Source organism: Bufo gargarizans, chromosome 7 (assembly GCF_014858855.1).
Source record: "Bufo gargarizans isolate SCDJY-AF-19 chromosome 7, ASM1485885v1, whole genome shotgun sequence".
Lineage (NCBI taxonomy): Eukaryota > Metazoa > Chordata > Amphibia > Anura > Bufonidae > Bufo > Bufo gargarizans.
This window is the reverse complement of record NC_058086.1, coordinates 56,543,651-56,561,102: the sequence shown is the minus strand read 5'-3', so window position 1 is coordinate 56,561,102 and position 17,452 is coordinate 56,543,651. Positions and strand designations below refer to the sequence as shown.

General features: G+C 43.1%; 1 protein-coding gene across 1 annotated transcript in view; it reads left to right on the top strand.

The window, feature by feature from the left end:
• Window positions 1-17,452, top strand: part of TNR (tenascin R) — a 189,671-nt gene that overhangs the window by 75,956 nt on the left and 96,263 nt on the right. The window contains exon 8 of the mRNA XM_044301949.1: window positions 11,896-11,985. Within this exon, the coding sequence (XP_044157884.1) occupies window positions 11,896-11,985 (90 nt within the window). The remainder of the gene's footprint in view (window positions 1-11,895; window positions 11,986-17,452) is intronic.

The following is a 17,452-nucleotide window of genomic DNA, read 5'->3' as shown; positions in this document are numbered from 1 at the left end:
GTATTTATTAACCCCTTTCAGCAGTCCCCCATTCACAGCATTTATTAACCCCTCAGGGGAGTGCAGAAAGGGGTTAATAACTACTGCGAAGAGTGGACTGGCTTGCTCCAGTACACCCCCTGGCCCCTGAAGGACACTTCTGGCTCCTCCACAAGTCCCCCCCCCCCCCGGCTGGCAATGGGGGGGTGGCTTCAATGGGGTGGGAGTGGTTTATAGATTTTGGGGCGTGGTTGGTGAGGTCCAGCTTTCTGGTGTGAAGCCTGTGGCCACCCTAGGTGTGGCCAGCACTGCAAAGCTGAAGAGCTGAGGTGAACTAAAGGGTGTGGCCTGCACTGGAAAGCTGAATTGCTGAGGTACACTGAGGGGTGTGGCCTGCACTGGAAATCTGAAGAGCTGAGGTGCACTGAAAGGTGTGGCCAGCACTGGAAAGCTGAAGATCTGAGATGCACTGAAGGGTGTGGCCAGCACTGGAATGCTGAAGAGCTGAGGTGCACTGAAGGGTGTGGCCAGCACTGGAAAGCTGAAGATCTCCGGTGCACTGAAGGGTGTGGCCAGCACTGGAAAGCTGAAGATCTAAGATGCACTGAAGGGTGTAGCCAGGACTGGAAAACGGAAGAGCTGAGGTGCACTGAAGGATGTAGCCAGCACTGGAAAGCTGAAGATCTGAGATGCACTGAAGGGTGTAGCCAGGACTGGAAAGCTGAAAAGCTGAGGTGCACTGAAGGATGTAGCCGGCACTGGAATGCTGAAGAGCTGAGGTGCACTGAAGGATGTAGCCAGGACTGGAAAGCTGAAGAGCTGAGGTGCACTGAAGGATGTAGCCAGCACTGGAAAGCTGAAGAGCTGAGGTGCACTGAAGGATGTAGCCAGCACTGGAAAGCTGAAGATCTGAGATGCACTGAAGGGTGTAACCAGGACTGGAAAGCTGAAGAGCTGAAGTGCACTGAAGGGTGTAGCCAGCACTGGAATGCTGAAGAGCTGAGGTGCAATACAGACAAATATAGGGCATAATTTGTAATGTGTTGCCACATGAATATGCAAAAAATATGGGTGTGTGCATCACCCCATTGAAAGGAATGGGTCAGTGTGCAAAAAATTAGCACACTAATGACAAATACAGTCATGTGCACTCACCCTTAGAGGAAACAGTGAACACCCTGAATTCTAAGGCCAGGGTTTCAAGCTGTATTGCACTGTGATATCGCATACAATGTTAGCCTATGAGAATGGATGACAAGACTTTTGTGCATGTGATATCAGGCATCCGCTATGTGGATTTTTATTTTATTTTTATTTATTTTTTGCAATCATGAATGAAATCTCATTGCAGACCTACCAGTATCATCTTGTGCCTTCAAATGCGGCTCACATATGGCGAGCGACTCTGCGGTGCAATCCTGCAAGAGAAAGCAGCACAACATATATAAGTATCTGTTATACGGCAATTCCTGTTTACGATACTGTTGTGTAGCTCGCTGTCACTTTGGCTTCGGGGAAGTTTAGAAATAACTTTATATTACTGTATTATTACTTTTCAGAAGGAAAAGCGAACTACAAACCTCTAAGCATTGCACATAAGTATCGCCTGACATATATACCCTTGTAATCTCCGGAGAAATCATTCACAGGGTAGCGCTCACTCACAGATTGATGCCTGGCTTGCTTTGTTGAGTGGTCTGAGTAGCAGATATTTGGGACCGCAGGTATAATTATGAAATTGCGCTGTCATGCCGATTTGCTACTCTTAAAGTGATCTTGGAGTGTTCTTACACCAATCTGACTTTTCTCCTGACAGGTCTAATATTTTTTTCTTCTAAAATCAAGTCACTCTGCATTTATATATATATTTGGGGCTGTAGCACGAAGGGGATCAGCCATGACATTTTACATATTAATGGTTTCAAATTATAGGCAGGGGAATATAGTGGGACATGTTTTCTACAACGTACTTGATATCCCCCGTCATATATTAGGTGCATCCTCCAGTAGTCCATGTTAAGCGAGCCCCCGGTGGGAACCGGTGTCGAGGATGGGAGTGGCCCTGATGTAGTGTTGCAGCTGTTGTCACGGTGTCCAACCTCTGGCCTTCGCTCCCTGGGGTTCGATGCAGCGAACAGATTGATGAAGATGAATGAGGCCAGACTTGAAACATAATAAAGTTCTTTTACTAAGTGCAACTTGTACATGTAAACCGTTTCAGCATACTTTATTTTAAGTTCCTTCTGCCACCAATTGAGGAGGTATGGTGCCAGGCTGATGTGGTGTTGATGACTGCATGGATTTGCAGGCAATGGGTGCTCTATGAGCTGCTTCCTCACCCCTTCTGGCTGGAGAGGGGCCAAACGCATCCCCTCTCTACCTCACTCTCCTCTCCACTAACTAAACTAGCTCCACCTCCCACCCTTGGCAGTAAGTCAGCCTAGCCCACTTCTTCCAAAGTGTAGGGAGAAGGATGGAATGGTAAGTTCCATTCCTATGCAGAAAATGGCTAGGCACACTCCATCCACTGGTGAACCAGGTGTATTACATGTTATATATTCCCATTGTTATACATGTCCCATTTTAGATGAAAGGCACATGGGATACAATAACCTGGTGCAAAAAATATTAATGCCCCTACTCTGGGGTATTACAAATGCGGCAGCTCCTAGACACCATTGTTTTCTGTCTTTATCTAGATCACAAACCGGTGTAAATAAAGATAAATGTGCAAGTCATGCCCCCTCCTCGCCCGCAATATGCTCCCTTTTTGGAAATTGGTGAAAGTGGCTTAGATCCATGAAATAATAAAGCAGGTAACATGTGCTGTAGAAATCCTGCAATCGCTTAGGCTGCATTCACATGCATGCGACAGCCATTTTTGTAACATGGCCATTTTCCGAACTAGTTAAAGTCTATAGGGCTATCCACATGGCCATTTCTTCAATGGCTGGTGAACAGCGGTCATCAAAAAATAGAACATCACGGGCAGGTGAACCACATTGAAATCAATAGATCCATTTTGAATGGGCGTTTAGTGTTACAAATGGGTGTACTGTGGGAAACAGTACCTTTCAGTGGTTAAAAACTCACTTCACCACTTGCATATGCAAGAACACTCACTTTGCATTGGAGGCAGCAGGACCTGTTGACATCACATGATCAAATGGGGAGCATAAGGTCCTGCTCCCTCCAGTGTGGAGGGAGTATTCCTGCTCATTCAAGTGGTGAGTTGAATATTTTTTTGTCAGCACCAGCAGAATGAGGAGCACTAATGGGGGCAATATTTATACTGGGGGGAACTAATGGGACCATCATAGATACTGGGTGCACTAAGGGAGCCATTATAGTTACTGATGCACTAAGGAGGCTATAATAGATACTAGGGGAACTATGAAGGCCGGAATTATACCGGGGGAGCACTAAAGGGGCCATTATAGAAACGGGGCACTAAAGGTTTATTATAGATATTGGGAGCACTAAGGGGTCCCATTATAGAAACTAGGCACTAAGGGGGCATTATAGATACTGTAGCACTAAGGAGGGCATGATAGATACTGGGGGCTATATAGGGGCCATTATAGATACTGGGGGCACTGAGTGGGCCATCAGATGTCTAGGGGGTTTGTTCTCTTAAAAGGCAAAAATCTAATGCAAAAACAAGGAAATAGAAGAGTTCATGCAGAGAGATGGTGAAAGATAATAAGCAGAAAGTGAACAGTGAGTTTTTGAGGTTGATGTTTCCCCCTTTCTCTTCCTCTGTCTCTGTCTGACCAGAGAGTGTTATATGACAATTTTCAGGGCAATTGGAACAACTTTGGTTCAGGTAGAATCAATTCAGAACTGCACTTTTTGACAAATTCTGCAAACCTAAAATGAACCAAATCTCAAAAGATTTGCTTAACTCTAGTTGAAACAAAAAAAATGGGCAAATGTAAAAATCTGAGCTTTTTTAACAAAAGGACAAATTGTGATGGCTCAGTGAGGGTCAGAGTATGTTCAAGATGGAAGATCTTGTGGTGTGTTTCTGGTATGAAGTGATATTTAGCACCTAACCAAAATGGTCTAAAGAACGACCACCGGTCAATTGATCACAAGGTAATGAGTGCCCAAGGTTCACAAATATACAGTACATGGGAAGCAAAGTTGATGAAAAATGTACTGCTGACTATGATAGAAAAGTATCAGGACACACAGTACATGCCACTGAAGACTGATCAGAGTGCCCATGCTGACCCCTGTACACCACCAAAAGAGCCTACCATGGCCACAGAGCATCAGAACTGGACCATGCAAAGGAAGAATGTGGCCGGGTCTGATGAATTACATTTTCTTTTACATCATGTGGACTACTCCACATGCCAAGACTAAGGGAATGGATTTAGAATTAAAAAAACATTTGATTTAAATCAGTCTGGGGGAAAAACAGAGCAACAAGTCAATGTGAGGCTGAAGAAACAACAAGAGGGATTTAAAGTGCTGTATTTCCAGTGATTTCTGCTAGACAGCCTCCACCAAGACATTGCTTATGGGATTCTCATGTGTCTGTACGCCTGAGTGACCAGGAGAATGTGTCTCCAGCAGCAAGAATGAAAAATACACACATAAGTGAGGAGATAAGAAAGTCTTATTATATCCTCTATACATCCAAGTGGATAGCATCGCTGCTTAGACGGCAGGCAGGTCAGGAGGAAAGGAAGTCGGGATATTGCCTGTCTCCATGTGATATTATAAGATAGAGGAGTCTTATACCCGGCTGTTGTGTCTTATAAAGATTAATGGTGCTGTCAGCTCTTCATTGAGACTGAGCGATGGCATCAGATAATCTACTTCAATACACATATCTACACCTTCTTGGCTTTACCTGCATCTAGGTTGGGATTTTGCGCTTTAAACGTGTTTTCATCCAGGGCAATTGGATTATATGTTGGTTTAATATGAGGATTTATCTTCTATATGGCCACTCTGAGAAACAGGATACTTAGGGAGGCTTTGCTGAAAAATGTTTTTTTCTTACATGCTCTATGTTTAGTGTCACTATACTTTTCAGACAATTCAATTTTATTTAATATAGAATAGTGTATTTACCAAATTTCTATATCACTTCATTAAAAAAAATCTGCCTGCATCCACCTGAAAAAAGCTGTAAAGTCATGGCCACTAAGGGTCTCACTTCCACCTAAATATGCAGTCCATTGCCTATTGTCAGTTCAAGATCTGTCTCTAATAACAGAGATACGGAGCTATCCAAGATCCTGAGCCTGATAGAAGAACTGCTTCTACACTGCTTCTGAAGGGCAGAGAAGCTCCCGTGTGTCTGTAAGTCTGATTTCCCCCTCAGCAGTTTCCTGGGCTCCCTAGAAGAGAACAAAACACAGTGGGAAGTAAGGAAAAGTGAAGTCACTGCATACAGTTCTGGCAGATTCCACTCCTTGCTTGTGAGAGAAATGCATCTAGCTGCAGCACAACATATAGCTTAAAAAGATATTAGGGAAGCCCCAAAAAAACTGTTCCTTCACAGTTTTGATTCCACAATGAAGCGCAGCCATTATGCAACCACTTTTGAAAACTCAGGTACACTTTAAGCTAATTGGATGAAATTACAAAAAATAGGCATTTCCTCCAGGAACAGCACCATTCTTATCCCTGGGCTGTGTCTGGTATTGTAGCTTAGCACAATTCAGTTGAATAGGCCTGAGATAAAATAGGGCACAGGCCATGAACAAAAAATATATATTGGTTTAATTCAAGGATATGCCTTATATATGGCCAGTTTGAGACATAGGCTACTAAGGGAAATGTTGTTAGTTATAAAATCAGTTATTTTCTTATTTTCTATGTCTAGTGTTGTTTTTTAACTAGTTGTATGAAATTAGAAAAAAAAGTGGCTGCATTTCCACCAGACACAGTGCTACCCTTATCCTTTTCAAATGAATAGCCAATAGATCCAATAGAGAACAGGGGCACCGTACCCTGTGCCTGGAAATCAGCTTTTCTTAATAGGCCTCCAGTTTAGGGATTTCTTTCCATATTAACCTTAAAAATGGAACAGAGTTGGGGGCTCTTCTCAATTGAGTAAGCCTGGCCTATATATTGCATGTTATCTAATCATTATCGTATTTCAACAGGCATCAGCTAATCAAATTTCCCAATTACCATCTAGCCACTTCACGCATCAAATTATTCGCTAAGCAACCTCTGAAGAATATCTTATGTCTTTCAAAGTTTGTTTAACGAATAATTTGAGATACTAATCTTAATCTAGCTTCCAAGATATGACAGCTCTGCTAAATAAGATTATACAAAAATTTAATATTGTACAGTACTGTTCAGACATCAGAGACCACGATTTCCTTCATTTTCAGTCAACGTGACCATTAAGTACAAGTTATTAATCCTTTAGCTTCAGGAAAAATGCGGGAACAAAATAATTAGCAACAAATACAAAGAAACCTCAACACCTAAAATTGAATAGGCTTTTGTCTTTATTGCAATTTCTGTTCTTTTGTGGGGGTTTCTTTTTGTCTCTTACAAAGAATGCTGCAAGGAGGCCGCCATAGTCCATACACATTAGATGCTTGGCCAGTCCAGCTGAAATTGGCAGATTTGACCAACATACAGTACATCTAATGTGTAGAGCCAGCTTTAGATGTTGAGTGCCACAGTCCTTAAGTCAGAAAAGTCTTCCTACCTCCTCAAGTTAGATATAAACATTTTCAATAACGTCAAGGATCTGGTAGACTGGCCACACATTTTGATTCATAGGTTGAACTTTGTTGAAGGAATAATCATCTGGTAAGCAATCGTTCTGCAGACACAGCCTTACACATTTTTGTCCATATTGGCCCTTAAAGTCGTTCAAACTGGCCATAAATGTTCAGTGGCAGCGAGTGAAGGACAAGCAATCTTTCTAGGGACGTTGCATCAAAAAGAAAGATCATTCATCCATGATTGATTGTTATTTGAACAAAAGCATTTTTTTTTTATTCAACAATCATTACGAAAATTTCAGACAAGGCTGACCTCTTTTCAGACAATAGTCTGTCATCGGTCAGCTGAAACAATAGTTTTAATTGAAATCATCCATTTTGATCAACTTTAGACTACTTTAAAGGGCTATACTAGAATTTTACTGTTGATGGCCTAGCCTCAAGATAGACTATCAATATCTGCTTAGCAAGGGGGCAATATCTTGAACCCCCAGAGATCTCCAGTACTAGGATTAATGCAGCAATTACCAGCTCCATCCATTGTGTAGTTCCAGCCCTGGAGCTACTCTGAAACAGCGGATTGGTTGGAGTGCAGCGATGTGATGTCCTGAGGATAGGCCATCAATAATAAAATCTTGGAATACCCTTTTAAGATTGGCTAGTCTATTGTTTTGTCTTGATGGCAGTTCAAGATCATTCCAAAGGTCTTGAAATGAGACTAGTCAGTCCGTGAAGCTTCATCCGATGTCTAGTTGGTTTTCTAATGCAAATTGTCTTCTGTTATATCTATTCACTTCTCTCAGGAATGTTTTTTTGACAATCATGCAATCTCTCAGACCAATATTGTTGTCCTCTCAAACTGGAAAGATGGAAACATGAATGGAGCTAGATTTTCTCCTGACTCTTAACTTAGCTTTTAGTAATGATGGTGGCATTGTTCATGGTCTACCAGTTCACAGTCCAATTTTCTCTTTGTCTTAAATAACATTTGGAACTTCACTGTAACTCTAGCTTTTTTCACTTCTTTCCCTTTGACTTTCCTTGTCCTGATATGCATGGATTAGTTTATATTCAATCTCCTCTAAAGGATCTCCTTTAGCCATGCTGTATTTGGCAAGTTGCTTGAGTGTTTGTTAAAACCCTGTTACACTGAGCGATTTTCGCGCCAATTATTGGGAAAAAAGCATTCATAGGTGATATGAAAGATGCCCGGTTACATCTCCCTGTGTAATCAGAGATGTGCTGCGGATAAAATCAATAGAACTGAATGTGGGAAGAACCACTGTGGTAGCAATCGTTTTCACCCATGTACTTTGCATTGGCCAGTGTAATAGACTGATGCAAATGAGCACTGGTTGATACACTTATTGACCCCACTGACGATAGTTCTGCCCAAAGTGTTGGGGACTTTTGTGTAATTATTTGCCGGCATTTATTTGCCCGAAATCACTTAGGATAGGCCATCAATATCAGATCACTGGGGGGTCCAACTCTTAATAATAAAGCGATTATGCAAAGTTGGGGTGGGGTTGGCATTACCTCCCCTTCTGTGTAGAGCTGCAAAGGGAGGCATAGTTACCTGCTTCCTGATCCTTGATCCTGCACTGTCCAGCCTCCGCTGTGCTCCACTCATATGCCTTGATGTAAACTTCCATCTTGATGCATCGGCAGCCAATCGCTGGTTGCAACGGTTAGCTGCACCCCTGCGTCATGACATATGGTCTCATTATGCAAGGGGAGCAGGTCACTACTGCAGCCAGTGATTGGCTGCAGCAGTGTCAAACTGGAAGTTTACATCCTGTGGGGGGATAGCTCTTCTCCGGGGGTCTTTTACGCAAGTATCTTCGCAAGACACCAAGTTTAAGGTTCAAACATCGCTTTTATTTGGCACCTCAGCAAAACAAACATAAATCATACAAAATAAACACCTGCCTGGCTTGGCTCTAACTAAACAAGGTATCTTCCTACCTTACTTAAAGCACCGTTCGCACACAGTAATTACAAGCGGCTTTCCCAGCCCAGTGTCTCACAGTTGCCTGGCTGTACAGAGCCCTGTTCACACACGGTCTCACATCCAGTACCTTTATAGGGGAGTGTAGCCCAGTAGTCCCTCTGACTCCGGCTTCGTGACCCTTGCACCCAGGCATCACGGCGTCCCCCAATGCTCCGGCTAGCACTTAGTCACGTGGTCCCTCAGCCAGCCCGGCTGAGAACACTAATAAAGAGCCTCCAGCAGGACCCTGTTGCACAATGAATCTCCTTCCCCTAGACTGACACCCTGGGAGATGCTTTATGCCAGCCCCAGCACCTCCAGCTGGTCTCACCTGTGGTGGAATAGGGGTGTGGACAGCATTATCCACCCCTTCCTTGCCTCTCACCTCTGTGAGATCTGTCACTATATCACAATCCAGAGACCCAAGCTGAGCAGCAGAGGCTGGAGATCACAGGGGCTGGAAGTCATCGTCTGACTATGGAAGAAGGTAAGTATGCTTTAATTTGTAGCTCTGCCCACAAAGGGGTGATTTGCAAAGATTAAAAATTAGTATAATTTTTTTTAGACTTACTAAAAAGGTAATAATCTTGAGTAGCACCCCACCTGCTCAGAGTATTTTAGGTTTTTTAGTTACTAGACCTTATAGTAGGTAAGAATTGTCTAGTTTCTTAGCTTTACTCTTGGCTCGAGATATCCCAAAATACTCGGTGTGAGATGACTATTTTTGAAAATAACACTTTAGCATTACTCTGTCGGGCATTTTGTCTTAAACCTAGAGGAAAGGTAAGCAAGGACACATCTGGCCAACTGGAAGAACTTCTGATTGGCCTGTCCTTCATAAGTGTCCAGACTCCAGGGACAATGGCGGTTCTCATAGGTACACAGATCTACTCAACTCATACTCAATGGACAGCTTTATGCTGCTAAAGGAGTTGGATGTTTTGAACAGAAATAATTCTTTTTCCTGCACATACAACCATTGAAAAGATAGAGCAGACTGCCTTGATCTAAGTTAAATGCTATATTAAGAAGCAGCTGAAAGTGTTGACCTGATTATATGAAATGTTATTGTATTCCTGACAACTGTGACTGGTCTTGATGGTGCGGTATCATAAGGAATGCCGGTACTGGGATAAATTGTCTATTTTGCAATGTATGGAGTATTAAGCGCCTCAGAGAGACATGAGCAGAACAGGAGAGAAAACCATTTATCAAGGTCCTGGATCATATTCCTCGTTACAGTACATAGTACATTGGCTCACGTTGTGAACATCATCTTGTATGATTAATGACCTTGTGGTATAAAGCTGCTCACCCAGATTGTCAGCGAAAGATTTATCTCAAAATCTAACAGGACTTTAATTTGTTTTCAGCAGTTTTTTTTTAACTATTCTTGATATTTCAACTTTCTAAAAATATATCCGCTTTCACATTACAAAAGGTTCTCAACAGTACTTTGAAGTATTAGTGAGTGTGGTGATACCATGTCATAAATCAATGAGACAGAATTCATTAACTTTCCTGACATTACCGTCTTTAATAAACTTCATAAACTACGTCAGATGACATCATGGTATTTCATCTCCTCTGTTTAAGGTTTGTTTCATCATTTCCTTGTGTCTATATTATGCTATATAAAAGATGTTGTCTTATGAAGAAGGCCCATCGATTAGCTGATCACGATGGATCTCTAGCCCCTGATGGTCATCTGTTATCCTGCTAAGCAGTTTCTCTGCAGTGGCCACTACAGGGGACATGTAGTATTACAAGGCAGCCACATGGAAAACTTTATAGATCTTATAATATAAAATGTCTCTAAATATATTGTTAAATATATATAACAAATATCTAGAGTAAAGCACTCCACTCTATCAATGCAAAAAAAAAAAAATCACTGCTCTCTGCAGGGGTATAGGTATAGCGAAAGCACCTACTAAACGTTCCGAACTCAGCAAGTGCCCACCCGGAAAGAGGACTGAAAGATTTTATTGTCAGGTCCCCCTAAATAGTATTATACAATGACATTTTATAACGTGACAGTATATACAGTGACATGACATACAGTATATACGTGTAGGAAATAGATGGAGCGGCTGCCTGGTCTGGTCTGAGAGAGGGATCTTGACTAGCTGCAGGAGTGAGGGTTCCCTCATCCATTTCATTGGGAAGAGCCCCCCACTGCCATCTTGATTGAAGATCCAGCCCAAAATCTCGCACGACCTCCAGTCACCATGCACGGATCTTTAATCAAGATGGCGACAGCGGGCTCTTCCCAATCAAATGGATAAGTGTGGTGCGACCATGTCCCCCCCCCCCACCATCCCCTCAAGCCCTACTGTTAAAGGCAGTGGAAGCTCATCAGCAGCCTCACCTGGCCTCATTGGAGGCGTACCCTTGCATACAAGGAATACATTTTTGTGGGATAACCCCGATGGACCATCTATAAGATGGGGAGGATGTATTGTCCACCAGGCAGAACAATTCATCTCTGGCTTCCAATTAACAGATCTGTTTGTAAGGTCGATATGTGGCTACTAAAGCCCTCATGTCATGGGGGAAACAGTGGGTTAAAATTCCTGCTTGCTCAATTCTTGCTTCCCTTCATGGCAGACTTTGGGGTACAGTCAGGGACTCACTGCATTATGTCAATGGCAGCTAAGTACATGCAAATATTCATAAAAGAGATGATAGAAGTCTGATCAGCGCTTTATATTATTAAACACAAGATCAGTTGATGTAACTTTTTTTTATTTTTTTACAAAAAATAAATTCAATATACATCAAAAAGGATATGGCAGTGAAGCTCTAACATGCCACTTTGACGACATCAAAGAGAAGCAATTTTTCAAGAAACTGTTGCTTTTGTACAAGAAAGCGCATGCATCCATCTCCACATGAGGAGTTAAGTGACAGGGATCGTAAAAGGAGACATATTAATATCTTCATCTGGGGGTGTCACTGCGCTCGTGGGCCTGAAAGCGTATCAGTTTGGAACCAAGCTGACAAAAATTTGATTAAAACTTGATTAATTCGCTTCCTGCTCTTAACATGACACAGGGAGAATGATAAGAGGAATTTATAGGAGTTTAAGACGTGCAAAAGGTTCCGTTTGACGATCACATGAACTGAGGTGGAGCGTGGAATCGCTTGCTGTGATGGACAGTGGATAAGCCCTCGTCCTTATAATCATTCTGTGTCCTTCTGTTCTCCCAGATTTGATCCCAGGAACAGAATACGGAATTGGAATATCTGCCATCCGAGATAATCTTCACAGCGCTCCCGCAACAATGAACGCCCGGACTGGTAAGTGCATGAAAATTGGCCGTGTGTTTGGCAATGTCTACATCATTGTGCCTAAAGTACTATTCGTATAGCTGATCCATGAGCGTCAGGGCTCATGCACACGAACATGTGCCGGCAGTGCTTGTATTGCAGCCTGCACACAGCAGGTCCGCAAAATACGGACACCGACTGTGTGCTCACCGCATCACGGATGGGGACATATTCACTTGAATGGGTCTGCAATCCGGAACATACGGAGCAATGGCACAGAGCGGAAGGCCACAGAAGCACTACGAAACGCTTCCGTGGTATTTCGGGCCGTGCCTCCACACTGCAAAAAAAAATAGAACATGCTCTATTTTTTGTGGTGCAGATGGATCGCGGACCCATTCAAGTTGAATGGGTCTGCATCCGCCAGCGCAGGTGACACATTTGTGTGCATGAGTCCTAAAGGGCCATCCTCAGTATCAGATCAGTGAGGGTCCGACAGCCAGCACCCTCTCTGATCATCTGTTTTGGGCAGTCACTAGAGACTATACAGTGGACAGAGCCAGAAGTAGAAGGTTCCGTATAGTGTATGGTGGTTATTCAGGGGTACTGCAGCTGAGCTCTAGTGATAAGCGGCATGGGCAATATTTGAATTTGCGATTTTTCGCAAATGTTTTGTAAAATATTCGTCATATATTCGCAAATTTGCGATTATTTTTTTAATTGTGAAAATCGGCAATGTAATATTCGCATAATGCGCGTGCAATACAGGGGTGGGTCACTTTTGCTACATTTTCCAAGCTGCTAGAGGTTTTTTCCAGCAGCTGTCCGAAACAGCTGATCGAGAGGGTACCATCTGTCGGACCCCCATGATCTGATATGGTTGACCTATCCCGAGGATAGGCCATCAATATTTGAGCCCCAGAAATATCCTTTAAGACACTACAAAAAAACCACCTGATTAAAAGGGCTTTTCCCATGATTAACGCAAAAAAATGTAAATCAGACACCTCATAGTGCATAATCTATTTCTAATAAAGCTAGAACCAGCCCTGTACCTCACATGGATCCAGAGCTCCCCCCAGTCATTTCTCCAATTGCTCTGCTAGAGTTATGTCAAGATGGCAGATCAGGAAGCGTGTGTTTTTTCAAGGGGTGTGTCTTCTCTGCTGCCTTTCTCCCCCTGTAACTGTCAGAGCTTCTAACAGAAGAAATGACTGGTGGCAGTTGAAGGATGGAACTGAGCATGTGCGACCACCTGTATGAGGTGGACAAAGAAATAAGGAAAAGAACAAACAGAAGGTGTCACTATACAGATACATTTTATTGAATAAGTCAGTGACTAAAATAACATTTTTATTACATACTGTACATTTACAAAAGTATTAAGATCCAGGTGCTGGTTTGAAAAATATAGAATCTACTTTGTGGAGCAACCCCTTTATACCTTCTGTGACGCAGTGAGGGGTTTTGTTTGGGAAGGCAGGTATTTTCCTCCCAACATGGGCGGCTGGGCTGATTTCCAGCCAGGTGAGATCAGATACCAGACCGGAGTTTAAGTGCCGGTCCGGGTTTTGGCAGCACCTGGCCGTCCTTTAAATAAGCAGCTGGGCTCGGCAGCTCGGTCTCGGTTTTGGGATCTCAAGCATGGTGCTGTGCTGGAAGGTTGGGAGCCGCATAAGGGCTGCACGCTGGGAAACAGGCCCCCTAAAGCCCGCTGTGGACTGCCGGGGATAAAACGGCTAGCAAGGTAACGTGTCTGTTCTATGGACTTTTCTTTGTGGGAATTAACACCAAGACTGTAATGAGTCGTTTTTCTTTTGCCTTTTGTGTGAATAAACATTGACATTTTGATTTACGAACTTGTTTTGCCTCTGTACTGCGTCAGCTTACCCTGCCTACCAGAGCAAATCCTCACACTTCATACAACCTCCGTATTATAGCTCTGTGCAGAGACATAAAAGGACTTACATAAAAATCCCAAAACTGCCTGGGGCCTCTACTTTATACCTCTGTATGCCTCCGATTTCATATAGTAGCATACAGCGGGGTTTTTTGTTTCATAAGCTTTGCTTAGTCATGTACATAAGCCTTCTAGAATGAAACTGGAATCTTGTGGAAATTAACCAATATAGGACTTGGAAATGCAAATGTACCGGTATATTGTATTTTTCCCAAAAATAATTATTGACATGAATGTTTAGTATTGTTTATGGATTTACTGGTCAATAAAACCACATTTACCATGTCCATTATTGTATAATTCCGGGTTTGAATTTGATTGAGGCAGTATTTTGGATGTTTATCTCATCAACCAAAAATACATTGTTAATGCCTTTTAAGACATAGATTTTTTTTTATCCAGCATCTACATAAAAATGTTGCACGCTTTATTAGATGTTGTATATTAGACTTAATTTAGCACAACCGGAACATCATGCCAACCTCTAGATGAAGTATTTATTTTGCCTGTATTTTCACGGCTTACTTCCAAGAACGTCAGTATCCTCCTACACACCAAAAATATACTTTGATTAGTTCATTTACTTCCTAGCATATGTGGGGCAGATTGAGATTAGACTGGAAACTCAACTAGGGACTGGAATAGTTGTAAGGTACATTAAACATTGAAGTCATTGACGAAGGCTGGTGAGCCATCCCAGTGGTGGGACAGTGCATGTGTCATTTTTTTCAACATGGCGCTCATACCGGTTGACTTAAAGATATACAGTAAATACAACTGCTGAGGGGCAAGAAGTGGTGAACCCTCATGTACTTAGCCATTAGACAGATAGGAAGAATGATCCAGAGACAAAGCTACCTTGGATGTAGACCACAAAACTGTTATTGGGGCCTTGTTGGGAGCAAGACTGGCATTGAGTTACTTCTGCTATTCCACTTCACACTGACCCTGAGTGAAATAGTACATTCTTGTTGTAACGTAAGCAGATGTGGATCCGCTGTGTCACTGAACAGATTAGGCTTTGGACTGCTCTTGAGAGCATTGTCCTGATGGACCCTGGTCTTCACCCTGATACAGGGATATGGACTCTGCTACAAGGAAACTACCAGGCTCCTACCTCTTGAATTAGTCTCTGTTCAGTGACTGCTGACCAATGGGTACCCAAGGGATCAGGCAAAACCATAGTCAGGGACTACCTGAAGTCAGGGAAGGCAGGGTTTCTACAATCCAGTTAATAAGACAAAGGTCAGGGCAGGCAGCACATGGTCAATATAAGATGAGGCGAAGGCCAGGTCAGTGAGTAAAGGGTCAAATCTAGTTAACAGGCAGAGGTCGAGCACAGAAGGTCAGAATGTAAAAAAAAAGCACCATTACAGGAAATTAGCTAGTTGCATACCTTTAGCTCAGGCAGCCCCCACAGGTGAATGTGCCTTAAATACCCTGGGAAGGCTCAGGAATAGGCTGGTAGATTAAAACATTGGAGTGTTGGCCCTTGAAGATCTGGAGGGACTGCGCAAGCCCAAAAAGCACTGCAGGTGAGGAGCAGGCCTTAGCCAGTGTGGAGTGAATATGGCAGCAATACTACAGTTGCCGTGCCATGAGGAAAAAGCAGAGAGAGAAGCAGTCAGGCACGAAGTGCTAGGATGGCAGGGCAAGAGGGCAAGTGAGCATTCTGGCAGCTGGGCGAGCCCGGAGAAGGGAGATGGTGTCAGGCATGGGCCGCCAGTGTTATGTTTGTTCCCCTGCCTGTAGCCACCACTCGGAGGAGCTCACTGCATTTATACAACTCCCAATGATTTTAATGTGAGATCAATCTCTGACTATCATTGTGTCCAAAATAAAAGTGTAACTCATCACTGAAGGGATAGACCTCCATTGCTATCTTGCTGTGCACCATGATAGAATTTGAGAACAATGGTGGAAGGTCAATGGAACACCTGTAGCTGGACATCTGGCGTGTACCACGATGTTGTGTGAAAGTCTTCTCATGGTTTGTGTAGACACTGTTTGCCTCCCTAAGGCTTTGGATGTGCTGTCCATTTTTGCTTGCAGTGATTCTTCTAATCAGATGATTTGTTCTTGCAGAGGTGCATCTGTAAGGAATAAATCAAGGCAACTGGACTTACTGTAGATTTCTCAATTCTGAGTGACTGTGCAAGAATTCTCTGGGAATAAATATGTAACTGAATCAACATCTGGTAATTATACCCAGCATGGGGTCAGAGGTCATTATACCCAGCATGGGGTCAAAGGTGTTGATCCCATTATCCTAATTAGAGTCAGTAGGTGATAATGACCTCCCAGAAAAAGGTGTCAAGACAGCATTGTATGTGGCAGACAATAGATGTCTAACCCCCCGCCTCTATTCAAGCTTGGCTTCTCCATTTTTACATAGATGGCCTCCTTCACACCACGTTTGTACCAATCGGCCTCCTTATCCAAAACACGTACTTGACGGTCTTCAAAGGTGTGACCTGTTTCTTTTAGATGTAAGTACACAACTGAATTTTAACCAGAGGTTTTGACTCTTCTATGCTGAGCCATACGCTGATGTAGTTGTTGTTTTTCGTTTGCCGATATACAGTTCTGAGCATTCCTCATTGCACTGGACTGCGTACACAATGTTGTCCATCTTGTGTTTAGGCGTTGGGTCTTTTGGGTGAACCAGTTGTTGCCTCAGTGTGTTGCTGGGTTTAAAGTAGACAGGGATGTGATGTTTATTAAAAATCCTTTTGAGTTTCTCAGACACCCCAGCTACATTTGGGATAACCATATTCTTGCGTCTGTCATGCTTCTCGCCCTCACTGGTAGTCTTGGTGCTCTTTCTTCTCCTTCCTTCTGTTTTAACAAAGGCCCAATCTGGATACCCACAAGTTTTAAGTGCCCCTCTGAGGTGTTTGAATTCCTTGGCCTCTGTGCTGGTGGGGATTTTCTCTGCCCGGTGGTGTAGAGTCTGGATGACTCCCAGTTTGTGGTCTAGAGGATGGTGGGAATCAAATAGCAGGTACTGGTCTGTGTGTGTTGGTTTTCGATAGACCTCTATTCCTAGCTTCCTTCCCTCTTCCACTGTTATAAGACAGTCCAGAAATGCCAGTTTGTTGTTCTGCATATCTTCCCGCGTGAAATTGATGTTATGATCCACTGAGTTGATGTGGTCGGTGAAAGCCTGTAACTCTTGTTTATGAATTTTAACCCAAGTGTCATTCACATATCTGAACCAATGACTCGGTGTAATTCCCTTAATAGTGGTCAGGGCTTCCCTTTCTACTTCCTCCATATACAGGTTCGCTACAATAGGTGAGACTGGCGATCCCATAGCACCGCCATGTTTTTGCTTGTAGCACTTTTCCTTATACTTGAAGTAGGTGGTACTCAAACAAAGGTCCAATAAGGCACACACTTGGTCTGGGCTAAGTTCTGTTCTGCAGCCTAAGGTGTTGTCTAGTAGCAACTGTTTCCTGACTGTTTCAATTGCCTCTGTGGTGAGTATGCAGGTGAAGAGGGATGTAACATCATAGGAGACCATTGTTTCTTCTG